This window comes from Salvelinus fontinalis, chromosome 31 (genome assembly GCF_029448725.1).
Source record: "Salvelinus fontinalis isolate EN_2023a chromosome 31, ASM2944872v1, whole genome shotgun sequence".
Taxonomy (NCBI): Eukaryota; Metazoa; Chordata; class Actinopteri; order Salmoniformes; family Salmonidae; genus Salvelinus; species Salvelinus fontinalis.
In genome coordinates, this window is record NC_074695.1 from 35,326,950 (window position 1) to 35,344,371 (window position 17,422).

Genomic DNA, 17,422 nt, shown 5'->3' on the forward strand with positions numbered 1-17,422 from the left:
GATTATATACAGGATGCCAGCTGGCTGACAGATGGTGATGCCTTTACCCGTTTTTTATTTAAAGAAACATCACAAGGAAGAGGAGGAGGAGAGACGGCAACAGCTGTAGGCTGAGGGAGGACAGACACCACCAGAGTGGCGCGCTGGTCATTGTGTGCCACTGAACGAGAGGAAGGGACCTAACAGCACAAAGCTCACAAAGAAAAAAACCCCACCAGAAACTAAAAGTGTCCTCCTTTCCTTTCGTGAAGAGACACAGAGACCCATCTTGTTGGCACCAGCAAATTACTCCTTTCATCCCCAGACTATTCCCATTTCAAACTCTGAATTGTATTGGTTCTGATTGGTTAATCTCTGACCAGAGGCGAGCCCTCATTGGGCGGCCTGACAACAAATATTGTTGATTCTCTGCTATCTGCAACGATGCAGATGTTTCACTTGAATGTCTACTGGGACAAACTTTTACTTCAATGTCTACTGGGACAAAAGCATTTGGAAGAATAGAACGAGGAAAGGTCACATGAAGCGAGGCTTTGTAGCTCTAAGCGACCAGAGCAGTTCCACAGGTCTCCCTGCTATTAGCGGTCTCTATCCGGGGGGAGAGAGACTAGCCAGACACTAAGTATTATCACAGAAAGAGAGACCAGTTCTCTGCCCTCATGCCTTGCTCCAGCTACCGTATATGGGTTAGTCTCTCTCCCCATGAGGTTTTGATAGTGTCAGTATTTTGGGACTTCCCCCACAACACATGACCCCAGACGTCATCGGGCTACAGCACTACTAAGCAGTACATATGTATCGTTATAATAATTATGGTTTCTTTATTTTCAACTTTTTACAAATCCTGCTATTTTACACACACACAGGCACACACACAAACTGTATTCAAGTGCACAATATCTTCCAGCCCAATAGCTATTCCCAAAATGTTGTCAGAAAAACTCAAATAAATAAAAAGTGATGCACTGCCTTGCATTTGAGTCCGTGAGAGAGGCATGTATGCCCACAGCAAAGTAAAATGTCAAAGAAAATATCAAATTAAGGAAAAACTACAAGCACACACAAAAATGACAAACAGAAAAATGAATAAAACAAAGTGTTAAATAAACCAGAAACATCCATTAGTAGGTCTAAATCAGTGTTTTTTTGTATTAGCTTTGAAAATGTCAAGGTAAAAAACAGAATCCCCTTACTGCCTTCAGTGCTACAGTATGGCAAGGGTCCTAACAATGTTTACTGACTTCCTATAGAAATCTAAGGGGGGGAGAAAAATGATATTTAAAAAAAAAGGTCACACACACACACACAAGCAAACTATAGTGGGGTTATTTCAATGTTTTACTTTTTATTATTCATTTCTCCTTTAATTGTTTTATTTTTAAAGGAAGCTGTTCATCAAAGAGCATTTTGTTCATATATATTCTTTTTACAGAAGAAAATACTGTACAACCTTTTTTTCTTCTCTAAACAATATTTTGTGGATAACAATCTACACACATAATTCCCCATATTATGATTATTTTTTCCAAAGCCATATTCAAGAAATAATTCATCATAACAATTTTCACCCCCCAGTAAACCTGAAGATAGGTTAGACTAACGTGTTTTGTGTGATAATTTAGTACTACAGTATCTGAGCATTGTCATGTTTTTAATAATTAATTGAAATCACAGTTCTTCTTATTAGTGTTGTTACTAGGCCACCATAACTCGGTCATGCCCATTTCATATTTAAATCCTCCAATCACAGAAGCAAATAAAATCAGTCCTTACTTTAAATAAAACACAGAACAACAGTTCTTTGTCACACTTAACAACTATTTGTGCATCAAAGCAAAGTGAACTAAAACGACATCTTAAAGCAAGTTCCCTGTTAAAAGATGCATGCCATATTTTTTCTGAAGATAAATCTAAAAAGTGCTAGAACACCCTAAAAATGTCTCATTGCAAGGTCACATAAATATTAAATAAAACCGTTACAATAGGCGCTAAACCACAGCCATAGTAAATGGAAAACAAAATGTCCAGCATTGACACATTTTGCTTTCTGTCTGTACATTTCAAACAAACACTCCCTGACGCTACCTCTGTCATTCCTCATTGCATCTGAGTGACTCATCTTTTCCTCTGGTCAGTTCATTCAGACCCCCAGCTAGTTAGTCATGATGGTTCCTCGCCTAGTTCTAAATCAATATTCCGAGCCGTCTGATTTTACTATGCAAGTATAACGCAATCGTAATGCAATGATGCATATGGTAACAAAAATATGTTTGAATATCTATCATCATTTATATAAAAGTGCACTATCCAAATGCAAACTTAATAGGTTCCTCGACAGGGGGTAAGGGTTACAATTGCAAGTCCACAAGCTTGATTTTGGTGAGAATTTAACATAATTTCCCAGGTAGCTGCATACACAGAGCAATGCTCGCTCAGAGATCTATGCCCATCTGCAGTTGAGACTGAGGACACAGTCACTGGTCACTTCTATTTGAAAATGTACATTGAGAACGAAAAATAACCTTGCAAAGGATGAAGAGAGAAGGGTACAAGCCAAAACACTAATGCAGACCCCTGCACTTAATGTAGCAATAATAAGAATAATAGTAATAATAATAATATTAATACAGAAATAGGATCAAATGTTCAAACACATTCTGCTTTAGAACTTTTCCTCAATGTAATTTAACAGTGATGTCTTTCCCTTTCATTGTTAACAAGGGTCCTGCAGTTCATGTAAAGACTGCACCAGTAATTTCCTTTGTATATAAAAGTTCACACACACTTACGTATATAGTTATATAGAGATTTTTTTTTCTTATCGTTTTTTCCACGCACAAAAAAGGTTAAAAATAAAAGTAAAATAAATTAAAGTCAAACATGCAGGCACACAAAAAGACTGCTGTGTAGTAAAATGTTTACATTGCTGCCCCGTGTGTAAAAGAGGCCTAATTTGTTTGTTTCTCTGTTCATTTTTTTATGCATAATTTAATTTATATTGTTGGTCATCTTGTAAACATCATCATAAATCATTTTGGGCCATAATTTCTTGTTGTTGTTGTTGTCTTCTTGTTGTCATCTGCAGTGTCTCTAACCTTGATAAATGAGGCCACTTTAATTTGTTTGTTCATAGTATACAGGATTCTTCTTCTTCAGTGTCAGAGTATCTTTCATGGGTCGGCCTCTTGCTTTTCCAGTTGGGAAGTGTCAGTGTGGTTTAAGGAAGCATCAAAACTCTCGTCATTGTCCTTGTTGTCGCCGTCGGGCTGTGGCATCGAATCTTCGTACGAGTCAGTGTTCAGATCCTCCTCCGCCTCATCCTCATCCTCCTCATCTTCCTCTGCATTGGCCTCTTCCTCAGGTGACTGGTCATCTTCGGGGTCGCCCGATGTTCCCGTGGTGTCATCCTGAGGAGCGGGCAAGCCTAGCGGTGGCATGGGGTTGGGCCCGGCAGCCATGGTCAGGCTCAGGTCATGGTGATGCTGCATCTTTTTGCTCAGGTCCAGCGAGTCATTGAGGCCCAGGCCAGCAGCGTTTTTCAGGAAGAACAGGGAGCTGCAGGTGTCGGTGCCCAGGTTGAGGGAGCTGTCCAGACTGACTGAGGAGGTTGGATAGGGGTGGTTGTAGTCAGATGCCATGCTGGCTGGGGGGTAGAGCATGGAGGGGGCATGGTTGTTGTTGTTATGGTGGTGATGGTGGTGGTGGGAGAGTCCTGGGAGGCCACCGGGCGAGGCTGGAAGAAGGCCCATGGAGGCGTGGGGCACCGCGGACACTCCTCCCGTCATGTGGTGCGCCCCCTCCTGACGGGGAGACACCGACGGCAGCTCACCGCGCTCCTGCTTCTCATGCTTGCGCTTGTGGGAGTCCATCTGGGACATACCGACTACAGTGTGCTTGCACTCGGGGTAGGTGCAGTGAAAGTGTGAGCACTTGAGCTTGTATTTGCAGTCGGCAACCTCGCAGTCAGCACTGGAGCTGAACTGGCAGAAGCCGGCGGCGCTGATCACATCTTGCTTGCCATGGTGTTTGCGGTGGGCTGTCACCTTGGTGCTGTCCGTGCAACGGAAGCTGCAGCGCAGGCAGTGGAAGTGGGTGCTGTTGCCGGAGAACTGGCAGTCGGAGAAGTTACAGCTGAGCGATGACTTGAAACGCTTGAAGTCGTCCAGGACCAGGTTGTCCACGCGGTCGTGGTGCTGCGCATGCTTGTACATGTGCGTGCGGCCGCAGAACTTGTAGCCGCAGTTCTCGCGGGTGCAGTGGTAGTGGGTCACCTTCAAGGAGAACTGGCAGCCGGAGTCCTTGCAGTCCTCGTACAGGTCATAACGGCGGAAGCCCTCCAGCATCATGCCCTCGTCCAGCATTTTGCGAGCAGAAGCCGTCTTGCGCCGCTTGCCGAAGGGGGACATGTCCTCGATGATCCAGAAGCGTTTCTTGGCGCCGGTGGCCGTAGGGATGGAGATGGTGTTGCCTACAGAGAGAGGAAGAACATTAGGACTCAACTGATCAACTTTTAGTGGTACAGCACACTAAACAAGCTGGGCCAAGGGGAGATTTTCCTTTGCGGAATCTCTGAGAGGCTGTCCTACATTCCCAATTGTATATATTTTTTTGTCTTTACAAACTATTGAATAAGAAGAAGGGAAGGGGGGGGGTTAAATGATAGATTGACTTTGCTGCTAATCGGTACTTGACATTTTTACTGGGTGTCTACAGCCTCCAAACAGTGGCAGAGATGTGGATCTTGGCGGCCCCTCTTATCTGCCTTTGGTTTACGAGGGGTAGCCTACCTTGCCGAGTCCCCTGGAGTCACTGCTAATGATGTGATCCCTGTTCGGCTCGACAGGAAGCAGGGGCCTCGATAAAAGTGGGGGCATGATTAAAATAAGAGGCGGCTGGTGCGCTGCCCGTTAATGGAAGCTAAACAAGGCCACGGCTTTGGACTACAGGTGCTGAATTTACGGTGCTGTTTCCACAGCCTTGTAAATACCAAAGGGGGACACTGTGCATAATCTGCGTGTAATGGAGACGTAAGACCAAGCTCCATGAGAATAAGGGAATGGCTCAAATGGAAAATAAAGATTAAACAAAGAAAAACGTTTCTATATCTCATCTAGACCGTATATCCAGACTTTTTCAGACTAACTTAGACGTTTTCCAAATGTTCACTTTTTCACAGTTTTCCCAAATAATGTTTGCATGGTGACTTTCCCCATTGACTTTCTCTCAAGCTTCAACAACAATTTTGAGAAGTCATACTGGATCAAACAAGTACATACTGAAGTAGACTACATCTACACCAATTGACACTGACAGCTACAATGTTGGTTTGCGTCGGGATAAGTACCTGCAGCATCCTGCACTATAGGGACGTCATTTTTAACCGGAGACGGAGTGGCAATGATGGGGCTGAAAGCTGGTGTGTTGGTTGGCATGACAACACTCCGAGTGGCTCCGAGAGAGGCGCTGAGCAGAGAGTATGACAGACAGGATGGAGAGACGAGATATGGGAGCGAGGGAAGAGGAGGTCGGAGGAGGGCAGGAGGGAAAGATGGAGCCTGAGACTGAAGTCCAGGCTGAGGAGGAGGTGGTGGAGGAGGTGCGTTTTGGGGAGCGCTAGTGTCAGCGGGGGTAGAGGGAGCAGTAGTGACCGGGCAGCCTGGTCCTGGAAAGACAGGATGACCAGGAAGTGTAGCAAGACGGGAAGGGAAACAGACAGACGGGTAGACGCAAACACACACAGACCCATTCACACACACAGGGATGGAAGGGAAAAAGGGAAAAGATAAGAGAATGATACAAAATGAAGCCGAATCAAGAAAGCAAACACCAGCCAAAGCAACAATGATGAAAATGGTGGATAACATTTGACACAAAATAATGGAAATGTGAAACTCATTTGATGAAGGCAAGATCAGATTTTGAAAAGCAGAGAATCTGAGAAGTTTGTTGCCACAGGGATAGCTTTCAGGTAAAAGGGAAATGTAGTCTACTATATCAAACTTACATTGCCATAAGTTATTACTGTAGAAAATTAATAATAGAAAATAAATGACCTCCGAATAAGAGAACAATTAATTTATGGATTTTGATTGGTTTCCCACTCTTCCTATTGTTTGAAATAGTATTTGTAAAAATGGAATCCACTACGAAATCAGGAAATTATGATGTTGATGAGATATGGACATGAATTGACATGGCTGTGTCCTGTGAGTTCTAATGGTACTGTAAATGACGCTGGATTTACAATACAAAAACACTACTTCATTCTAACTTCATAACCACGTTTTACTTGCTTCTTTAATAGAACTTGATAGACAATTTACTTTTCACTGAAATTAAACAATATCGCCATCATTTCACTAAGCAACACCATCCATAAATCCATAGTTTTTCTTGTTATCTCTGTTATCAACTCTACAGTATGCATTCGTATGCAAGTTTCTATGGCCACAATGTTAATATTCACTCCGCAACCAGCCTGGCTAACCCTAGCCTCTATATCCTGCCCCCGCTCCTCAACTCACCTGCTGGGGAGCTTTCATTGCCCACGGGGGTGCTGCTGCAACTGCGGTCCTGATTGGAGGACTCAGAGGAGAGGCACAGGGGGCTGCCCCCGCCCATGTAGTCCATGTAGTCATCCGTCTCGTCCATCATGCTGGAGAACCCATGGGTCATCCCCGGGTGGCTGCCCATGAGGCCCGAGCCCATGCCCGACAAGTGCTGCATGTCATCGGCCCTCTGGCCATGGGACACCACCTATAGAGGACCACACAGGGGGGAATACATATTGTAGGGAATGTTCCTCACACAGGATTCTTCTTTTTTTAAACATGATATTTATTGACATATTTAAATGTAGGGATTCCCCATTTACGTAAGATATTCTCTCATGGGGCACCAACTGTCAGGCATACGTATACTGGCACTACATCACCATAGAGTACTGATATAACAATGACATCGCTGGCGGTGGTTTGCATATCGCAAGTATGTAAAAACACAGTTCTTTAGAGACACTTTCAGTGAAAAAAATGGACCTCCATGATACTTTTTTTGAGAACGACAACATATTAGCGATAAATCCCATAGATACACTGTAACATGAAGGTTAAAACAAATAAATGCACAGTGTCACCAAAGGTGTTCATTACTCATTATCCATGCATCTGACTCAGGAATCAGGAAGCACAATGGAAAATTATAAAACCCAAAACCTTATGACACGAGCTGCCACAGTCACATTTTTCAGTGAAAGGGTGTGTGAGGAACTGCGTGTTTTTGCATACTTTCAATATGCAAACTATCACCGGCAATGGTTCTATGGAAACTCCCCACATATTTGTCTTAATAATTGCACTGTTCAGAACATTATGTGGAATGCACGCACACGCACACTCTCACACACACACACACACTTTTCATTACCTGGGATGGAACCCTGTCAAAGTTCTTTCCCAGCATCCTCCTCATGTGTTTGCGGGAGTGCGAGGTCATCTGGTGCTTGAGCAGGAAGGAGAACTGGCAGCTCTCGCGGATGCAGTGGAAGTGACTGTTCACCTGGTTGTACTTGCAGCCTGCAAAGAGACAATGACACGGTTTCAAACACAAGGTGAAGAAATTGACTCTAAAAAAAAATGAAAATATATATATTTTTTTACATATGACGTTTTCACAGTGTTTAACTCAATGCTACGTGAGAAATGTGATGTTTTCACATATGAATTTGGTATTGCCTGGCACATTTCGGAGATTCGCCCAAACTACAATTCAAAGCAGCTGTAAATGGCAGTTATTGTATAATGTGAAGTGTAAGTGTCCATTTAAAGACGTCCTCTAACTAGCTCTGAAAACCTGGTAAAATCCTGTCTTTAAGAAGCTCTACTTTGGTTTAGATTCAGCATCATGACATCGCAGGGACAAAAACAACAGTATATGTAGCATATTAGATTAGATGACTCCAGTGTCACACTGAGCCAGTCTAGGCTGCCGTGGACTAAACCTGTGGAGCTCTTTTATTACACTGACATCCTTTATTCAATTAGGAATTTACATAAATACATTATCCTATGCAGTGTAGGCCAATAATGCACACACCCCTGCAAACCAAAGTAAATATACAATTATTCCCATATTAAATTCATTTTTCAAAATCGAGCCATTGTTGTCTTTTTTTTTTTGTGCCATGGCACTATTGTGTTGGATTCTTCCTCTTTTATTCTTTTCCTCACTTTTAGGGAGCGATTTTGGAATTGCTTCATGATTTCAAATGAAATGTCGGCTCCTCCAAATATCATTATATAAAAGCAGGCAGAAATAATTGAAAGAGCAAAATGCTGGGCAGGTGCTAGCATGTCAGTAACCATGGGACCAGGTGCACAAAACAATAGCTTTTGTACACAGTAACACTGCACATATACTTTAACCATGCAAAGTTGAGTCAATAACGGTAGCCACCGTGCCATGCAGGGCCTTTATGAGACCCTTCCAGGTAACTTAATCGGCCGTGTTCAGTTGAATGTTGCTGCCATGGATACCACCAAACCATAAATGTTTTATAACTTTAGTGCTTGCTTTAGTAATCCCTTTTACCTTTTCAAAACAATACAACGGGGCTGATCAGGATAGAGGACAGGAATTCCTTTTTGTCTTTTTCATTTGTGTTCAGAAGAACTTTTTAGAACAGCCAGAAATAAGAGATGACTTTTAAAATCATTTGGGAATGATGATGACGGGTGACTGAGAAAAGTACACAGCACACACAAACAAGTACCGTATGTAAATCGCTCATTTCTGACAAGCAAAAAAAGAAACCAACCTTAGTGGGTTTGTCCCTTATAAATATATACATATGCATTCAAGTCTAGTATAACATATAACCAGACATTTAAGTTATGTGAGAAAGAAAGCAACAAATATATATGTTACAGTGCCAACAATGTAATCACTAGGAAAATAAGGTTTCACATTCATAGTGCCTATGCAAAACATTCCATAAAAAGTTCAGTACGAGCCAGACTTGTTTTATGCCATGTGAATTGCTCTGCGATAGCGTGACAATGTGTTTGCCAGGATTGGGAGCAGCTCTCTCTGTGACAGTTGAGGCGCACAGAGAGAATATCTGCTCGGAGCGTCCACTGAAAATCAATGTGGAAACATCACTACATCTCTCTTGATTTCACACCCTTAACCCTTACATCTCTCACTGGCCTAGCAGTGAGAATGAGAAAGAGAAAGAGGGAGTGAGAGACAAAGAGACAGAGAAAAAGAGACTAGTTTAAATTGAAAGCTTACCTAGCCTGCCACACTCCTCTCTCTTGGTGAAGTATTTGAAGCCATTGGCGGCGCGTCTCTCTGCCTTCTCATGCTTCTTGACATGCCAGGGAAGCTTGGTGGTGATGTTGGTGACAAAGTAGCAGCCAGATCGCAGACAGTGGTAATGGCCCCTCATTCTGAATTCACAGTGCTGGAGGAAGGAAGGCAGAGAGACAGAGGGGTGGTCATCCTAATGTAAGACTGGGAAACAGGCTAGAACAATGACTTTAAATAGATAAGCTTGCTGAATTCCCAACCAGTTTCTGTTCTGATGTCTGATTAACTCATTTTCTGTTTTCCTATTTGTATTTATTTATAGTTACTACAGGTCCTACAATAAACAGATTTTGGGGTGCTGCTGATTGCTCAAATGGACATCTATATTACTCTACTCCACCAACAATTCACACCTTTACACTAACTATCCCCTTGTACATTTGGAAGGATCGGTCTATCAAATACTCTCTAACCCACCCCTCTCTTTTTAACTTGTCTCCACACCACTATCTGTTTCTGGCCTGTGTGTCCCATAGGAGCCAGGCTATATAGGATTATCTCAGTTCAGGTGGATAGGGGGAGGGAGGGGAGGAGGTGGATATGGGGGCGGGGGGGCTAAGTGAGAGGATGATTTTAGACACATTATTAATGAAATAAAATAAATAAAATCCTCCAAATATTGGCTCACGAGAGGCAGGCAGGAGCCTCCATTAAGGGGTTTAATTTGAGAAACATTTGCCAGATTTTGCCCTATTCAAGACAGCCTTGTTTATTGTGCGGCTGACAATGATTTATTGGGTAATATCAGCTAAATTGGCCTTTTCTGAGGGGAGAATGCGGCAGTCAAAATGACATCATTGACATATAAACAGACATTACGGGGTGAGTCGACTGTCGTCTCCCAGCAGACAGAAGACAGACGAGGAGCGATTCTGAAAGACTGGAGTTAAATCACCTCAAATACAGGTCTAATAGATTGTATACTTCATGGTTAGAAAACTTGATGATATGACAGTAATTTGCTGGTGCTTGGAGAGAGAAGGTGGGGACCTACCTGGTTGGGACATAGACACTGGAGGGAGAAGTAGGAGAACTGATCTCGAACGTTGACCAGGTGGTTGTTAGGGTTGATGTGGTCCAAGCAGTGGGATTCGGCCTTCCCCGAGGTCTTGCAGACGTACTTGCAGTTCCCGAAGAGACAGTGGAAGTGGACCTTGTTGGAGTACTTACAGTCAGTGGCCAGGCAAGGGTCACTGTATGAACAAAAAACATAAAAGAAAGGGGGGTATGTTCAATACCTTTTTCTAAACAGAAATAGGACAGGGCTTCTGTACTGCGGTCATGGAGGGATGAAATGCTGCTGGTTTTCATTCTGTCCGTCTAATCAGGGACCTGGGACGCCAGGTAAGTGGACTCTCTGACCAATCAATTATATCATTATTAGGTATACCAGATGAATGAGCTACCAGGTAGATAGGAACACCAGCCGTACTTTGGCACTCGAGGGCTGGTATTGAATAGCCCTGGAATACAGGATCTCCAATGTCCAAGAATATCAAAATCCATACATCTATAACATTTCATATAAAGTATATTGCCATGACAGGTCATAACAACCTACATTGCTTAAACCTACGATTCTTAAAACATTCTTTCATTTTACAATTGTATTTTTTGTGTAGCCTAATGAAAATACAACTTGTCGTGTCAGTGGTCAATGATTTTGCCTGAACGTGTTCAATAAAGGTGCTCAAGTCAAAGTGTTTCATGCGTGTTATTTACAAGTCTCACGGTCCCTTACTTGTCCTGGAACTGCAGGAAGCCCGGTTTGACCTGTGGCTTGGCGTTCTCCAGAGAGGTGGTGGCCAGCGGCGAATTGGCAGGCAGGTTAGGCATGGAGGCATTGAGCTGTGGGATGCTGCCCGTCAGCTGCTTCCATGCCAGCAGTGAGGGGGAGGAGCCATAGCCGCCTGACGATGATGACATGTTGGCCACTTCCATGGCGGGGTTGTTCGCCATGGAGACAGGGGCGGTGGACTGGTGGGATGCTCCGTCGCTGCAGTCCTTGACTTTGTTGAAGTGAGGCTCTGATTTCACCTTCAGCGTGGCTCGTAGGTGGAAGCTGAACAGATGGACATGGTGGGGACACACTAAGTCAGATCTTTCATTCAGTCATCAACTTAAATTATCGGCTTAACATTTGTATACAGCTTTCTAAGCAAAATTGCCTTTACACAATGGACTGTAATAAACAACCAATACTATAATGATCATCATGATAAAAGACTTTTGCCTCATTATTGAATATACAGTATTCTTCTTTTAATGTATCAACATGGGTTGGGTTGACCATTGAGATGCATGAGACTGATTCTGAATCTGCACAGCCAGAAGAAACATGCCTATGGCACAGTGTATCACATGGACTACTCTTCTGGTGCAGTGCCACCAGTGCCACCACACTCACTTGGCATGTTTAATGGCTCCGTCCATCGTGCTGAAGAGCGCCCCGCAGTCCTCCACAAGACAATGGAAGTGGACCTTCTGCAGGAAGTCACACTGGGCCTCGCAGAAGTCCTCCGTGTCGAACCTTGACCCAGCAACAAAACAGAGAAGAGATACAATTAGTATATATATTTTTTTTATAATAATAAAAAAAAGGGGAAATAATTAAAGTAATACATTGACATTTTACCCCTCTGAAGCATTATACTATTATTTGAGCTCTTCAAGTACCTGCGCAGATATGTCCTCCAGAGCTCGCTTGGTTTGTCTGGCATGGGCCTCTTCATGATGCGGCTCAGGTACTGTGCTGCCTCTGAGGTGTCGGCCCCTTGGCCGATCTCCATCTCCGTCTTCAGGTTCAGGGCACTGAAGAAGCCGGCATTCATCTGCAAAACACACAGCACATAAAGCACCGGCGGCGGCAGTGTTAGCTGAGCGCGGGCCTACACACACACACACACACGGAATGTACATAGGTACACGCGCACACACACACAGGCGTGCAAACACGTACACACACAATCTCACGCGAACAAACACGCACACACACACTTTGGCAGAGCGGAAGCTCAGCCGAGTTTACAAACAGCCGGCTTCTGCTTGAGCACAGGCCAAGTGCGCATGCCAAGTGTCCACTGTGAGCGATTGTGCGTGCTTTATGTGATGTGGTGACTCGGAACGGGACCCCAAAAGGCCTACATGAAGGGGAGAGCTGTAGGACATCTGATCATCAAGCCCCTCTCCCGTCAGGCCTCAACGGCCGCTTTGTGGAAACCACTCATGAGTGTGTTTGAGTGTGTTCCTGATACAAGAATACAAGCAGAAGGGCAAGAAAACCCCCTTAGCCAGTAGTGTGAGTGAGTTTGCCAAAAAAATGGAGCCAGAAAACTCTTTAAATCATCAAGGTAATGGGAACCACCCGCACATTAGTATTAGTCAGAAAATATGTATGATTAAAACAATGTCCATTTCAATCTTCACAAAATCACACATTTAAATATCCCTCAGCAAACATTTACTCTTTTTAAAAAATGAGGGTGACTGTTTCTCTTTTCCCACCCCGAGTTTTTAATCAAATAATTTACAAACTCCATGAATAAATATAGAGTGATAGGAAGCCGGGGAAGAAAAAAGGAGAAAGGAGGAGGGGACAAAATGGATGTCGAGTTCAAAACAGCTCATCAAAAAACAAACATCTCTATATATCTGGCATGGCACCCAGCTCCTGGTTCATTATATTCATTTGTGAGAGGTACGGTGGAATTACACCACATGAAAAATGGCTGGAAAATGTAAATGATACAAACTCATCTTATTAGCAGTGAAACATTAAAAAACAAACAGAGGCTCTGTGCGTCCCACTAATTTGTCTTGGGGATGAAAAGCGTTTGATGGATGGATCTTACCTTATTCATAAGCGAGGATAAAAGAGATGTATTTCCCGGTACAGGGTGTCCGTTTGATTCATTACTGGAACAAGGAAAATAAACAATGTTTAGTCAAGATTTGCATAAGAACAGTAAATATTATTATTTATCACAGGAGGGTGTGCATGTTTAATGAAGAGCAAAAATGCAGCTTTTAAACAAATTTGCAGGGAAGATTGGAGTTGTGGTTTATGTCCCATCCGAGGTGTGAGATCAGTGAGAGATGGAGAAACGTGTTGGAGGCCATATATTGAGATGCAAATCGAGATAACATAGTCGTTTTTGAGGAATAAAAAATAAAAAGTAAATTAATAATCATAATCAGGTCAAAACTGCTTTCAGAAATACGAGTCAGTGAACAAATCGCATCCCCTTCGCAACGCTGCAGTCACACTTTCATCATTTGTATTAAATACTCTCACACCAATTGAGATACAGTAACATTGCTTCATTTAGGAGTAAACCTGTTTTATTTAGGAGTAAACCTACTTTCTTTAAGAGTAAACCCGCTTTTTTAAGGGGTAAACTTTAGGAGTGTGACCCTGTGACTCTACCTGTGGTCTTTTTTGCTCAGGTCCAGGCTGTGCTCTTGGATGGAGTCCTGGGAGGCCCCGGAGGTATGGTCGACTGGCTCCTGCTTCACTTGAACCAGATTGAACAGACTCGCTGAAGAACCAGCCAGCCCATTCCCTGAGGAGAAGCCAGAGAGAGAGAGAGCGACAACAAAGTTATTGTTGGTCAGCATTATTACCCTGTGACGAGATCCAATCTGACTCCTGTCCCAGCCGAAAAGAATACTCAGAGTGATAATTATTGCGAAATGATGTCAGGCCGTCAAGGCCTTTAAATGGTGATTGAGAGGCAGGAGATATGAGGGGAAAATACTCCTTTTTCAGCAGCACTTGTCACAACTCATTTGCTAGGCTGCCTCTTAACTGGTCATTAAGTCGGATGCTAATGCTGAGAGAAAGTGGCAGTCTCCGATTGCCCTCCCCCCCGCCCTCCTTCCCTTCCCTTCCTTCCCTGGTCCTTGTTGGCCTGACAACGGCAGGCAGCCAATGCCAACTGAGCATGCCCAAGAGGAACAGGGCTATGTCGGTCAGATTGGAGCTGACAGCCAATCAGATCAGTTCAAATAGCGTGACCTCCAGATCGGATTCTCCTCTGAATAGGTATTCAGCAGATGATGTCGTGAGTGAGGACAGCAACGGCATGATAAATAAATAAATAAAGACGAGAGGGGCGGGGGCAAAGACTGCTGACAGGAAGGTGAGTTTTTTCCCCCCAATCCCCAAGTGATTGAAATATTAATTTCTCCTCGGGCGATATAGAGAAAGCCGGGCTTTAGGTAGACAGTAAGTGGTATTTTCTTCAAAAAAGAGGAACGAATGAGAGTGAAGGAGTGCCTGGCAAGGGCTTTTAGGCCTGTGTGCTGAGTGAGTGCATCGCCTGTGATTGGTATTGTGTGGGGCCATGTTGTTTAGGAAACAGGGCCTGGTAGTGACTGGTAGTGACGTATTGTGACGGGCAAGGTCGCGGAGGGCCAACTATGTGCCCTGCAAGAAAGCAGCTATGTGAGTGGGAAGTTGGAACCAGTGTCCCTGAGTAGAAGATGACCCAGAGACATATCAAAGGCAATGCGAGTGGAAAAGCCAGTCTTGGGCCTTGTCAGCTCAAAGCTAAGGGACGGAGATGGGGATGTGTCAGTGTCATAGCCTTTTAAGCTGACAATGGTATGGTGGTGGGGGGACGGGGAAACAAGGAGGAGGGGGTCGAAGAGAGGCCGTTTTGTGGCTGGGGTGAGGTCACTCCCCTAAAAAAGAAACCCAATGATTAACTAGCCAGACAAATTGTCATTGGACATTACATCAAGTCAAAGACCTGATGAGAGCACATCGTATCGAGGAATATGTGACCTACACATAGACATTTAGTTAATCACATCAAAGAAAAGTTAGTAGTGAATGTTCATCAAAAAAAATTACATGCTTAGAGATCTCGGCAAAGATTCTTGTCATGAAAAAAAGGAGGAAGAAAATGAGTAGATTTCAACGTGGTGTTTTTTCTGGATGTTCTCCAGGAATAACGACCACAATGTAATTACTCTGGCTAAGTTACAGAGGTCGTGAAAGATCATTTGCACTCTGTGTTTAATTAGTAAACCCTTCAGAGGCCTGGATCTTAAAAAAACTAAAAACATTTAGGGGTAAATTGGTGAGAAACACAGCAGTTTATAATGAACCCATGAAAAAAGAATACATAGTTTACCACTGAAGAGATAGGCCCCGTAAAAACAAACAAAAAAAACATCTAAAAATAGCCACACGCTAAAATGTTTCTCAAACTTTTTTGACACTGTGAGCCATAACCACTTCCTCTTCAATTTAGCCCAAATGTCCTGTTCACACATATTTTGCGAACAATAAGTGAAACTTCAGAGAAAACCTAACCCCCTAAGTGCCTCTGAAAACGTCTATATTCTCTATTACTGCTGTTTAAAAAAGTGAACGAAACAGCATACTTGTTTTCTGTGCGAGTAGCCCTGTGTGTTCTGGTGCAGTGGAGCAACGGAAGGGGAGCCAGCCCCATCTGAGGAGCCCCATCTCTCTCTCAATCTCTCTCTCCCCCTGTTACCTGCTGCCTGGAGGCCCAGAGGTGGAGCTCCGACTGACAGCCTGTGCTACCTGATCACACCTCCCCCGAGCAGCTGCCCTGCTCTCTCCCAGGGCCCCGTCCTTCTCCAACAACACCACCAGGCAACTAATCCTCCAGCCCACCAGCATGCGGAGACGCTCTCCTGTCTTAGCCCAATTTTCCAATCTGTACCGCACCTGCTAAAGTCTCAGCTCGGGCCTGTAGCCTCGTCTTCTTTTTGCTCAGTTGTGACAGTGTGAGACTGTTTTATTGTCTTTTAGACATCTTTATTTACTATTTTTGCTACTATTGTAATGAGTAGTGGTTGTTTGTGTCCGAGCCCAAATAGTGTGTGAGTGAGTGTGTGTGTGTGTGTGTGTGTGTGTGTGTGTGTGTGTGTGTGTGTGTGTGTGTGTGTGTGTGTGTGTGTGTGTGTGTGTGTGTGTGTGTGTGTGTGTGTGTGTGTGTGTGTGTTTGGGCTGTGTGCGTGTGTGTTTTGGAGTATGCATGCATGCCAATGAGGTTGTTGTTTGTGAGCCCAAATTGTATGTGTGTGCCTGTGTGTATGTGTGTGCATGTGTGTGCCTGTGTGTGTATCTGTGTCTGCTCTTGCATTCTGCAAAAAACCACCCTCTCTCTGAATGCTCTGGTGCGCTGAGTCATTTCTGCCTGAGCGATTTCTGTTTTTATATCAGTTTGTAGAGAGAGAGCGAGAGAGAGCAAGAGAAAAAAAATGGGTTTTGTTCTTGCAATTTCTGAACTTAATTTCATTCCACCTCCATTTGCTCGGAACGAGCGCACGCACAGATAAGAGACCAATGATGAGGAAACATGTACAACACAAGCCCCGGGAGCCCCCTCCGAACGCCGTAAGAGACTTTTACAGGGCCCACTCTCCTTTCTGTCAGCGCATTTATCTACAAATGGATTGCAGGTATCTAGCTAACCATCGGCACAATAACAAGCGTGGAGCAGTGAACCACGCCTTCAGTATGCCCCTTCAAGCCTGGAACGAGCAGTTTGTGACTGCTACATTCTCATCCATCGTGGGCCAGTGATTTTGGTTAGGTGACCTAAGTGTGCACTCTTTTAGCTCTTGCTGCAGTAGAGTGACTCCACACTAATGTTGGGGGGGGGTGAGTAGGGGTTGCGTCTTCCCCACAAACGTCGTGAAGAAAGACAGACTATAGCTACATCCCTTTCTGAGGAGGGTAGCTAGCTCAACCCCCCCAAAAAAGAAATATAAATGCAAAGAGAAAAATAAAATGGCCGACATACGCTAGAGCAGTATTTCCTAAACTCAGTCCTGGGGACCCCAAGGCATGCATGTTTAGGTTTTTGCCCTACACAGCTGATTCAAATAATCAAAGCTAAGGCAAAAACCAAAACATGCATGGCTTGGGGTCCCCAGGACTGAGTTTAGGAAATACTGCACTAGAGCATTGCTACTATTGCAACAAGCTGTGTAGTAATGTGTTGAGCCATCTCACATTACCATAGACAATAAATATTCACATTTTAGACATGGAGCAGATGCTCTTATCCAG

At 43.9% G+C, this 17,422-nt stretch overlaps 1 protein-coding gene across 5 annotated transcripts in view; it reads right to left on the reverse strand.

The window, feature by feature from the left end:
- Positions 1-1,325: 1,325 nt before the first annotated feature.
- Positions 1,326-17,422, reverse strand: part of casz1 (castor zinc finger 1) — a 93,191-nt gene continuing 77,094 nt past the window's right edge. For 3 of the 5 annotated variants that reach the window (XM_055892366.1, XM_055892367.1, XM_055892365.1), the window contains 11 exons: positions 13,796-13,931; positions 13,221-13,284; positions 12,046-12,200; positions 11,777-11,899; positions 11,111-11,431; positions 10,364-10,562; positions 9,292-9,463; positions 7,426-7,574; positions 6,525-6,756; positions 5,345-5,662; positions 1,326-4,468 (listed from right to left, as the gene is read on the reverse strand). In XM_055892366.1, the coding sequence (XP_055748341.1) occupies positions 3,171-4,468; positions 5,345-5,662; positions 6,525-6,756; positions 7,426-7,574; positions 9,292-9,463; positions 10,364-10,562; positions 11,111-11,431; positions 11,777-11,899; positions 12,046-12,200; positions 13,221-13,284; positions 13,796-13,931 (3,167 nt within the window). In that variant the 3' untranslated portion in view covers positions 1,326-3,170. The remainder of the gene's footprint in view (positions 4,469-5,344; positions 5,663-6,524; positions 6,757-7,425; positions 7,575-9,291; positions 9,464-10,363; positions 10,563-11,110; positions 11,432-11,776; positions 11,900-12,045; positions 12,201-13,220; positions 13,285-13,795; positions 13,932-17,422) is intronic. The other 2 variants (XM_055892369.1, XM_055892368.1) reach the window with 1 other exon arrangement.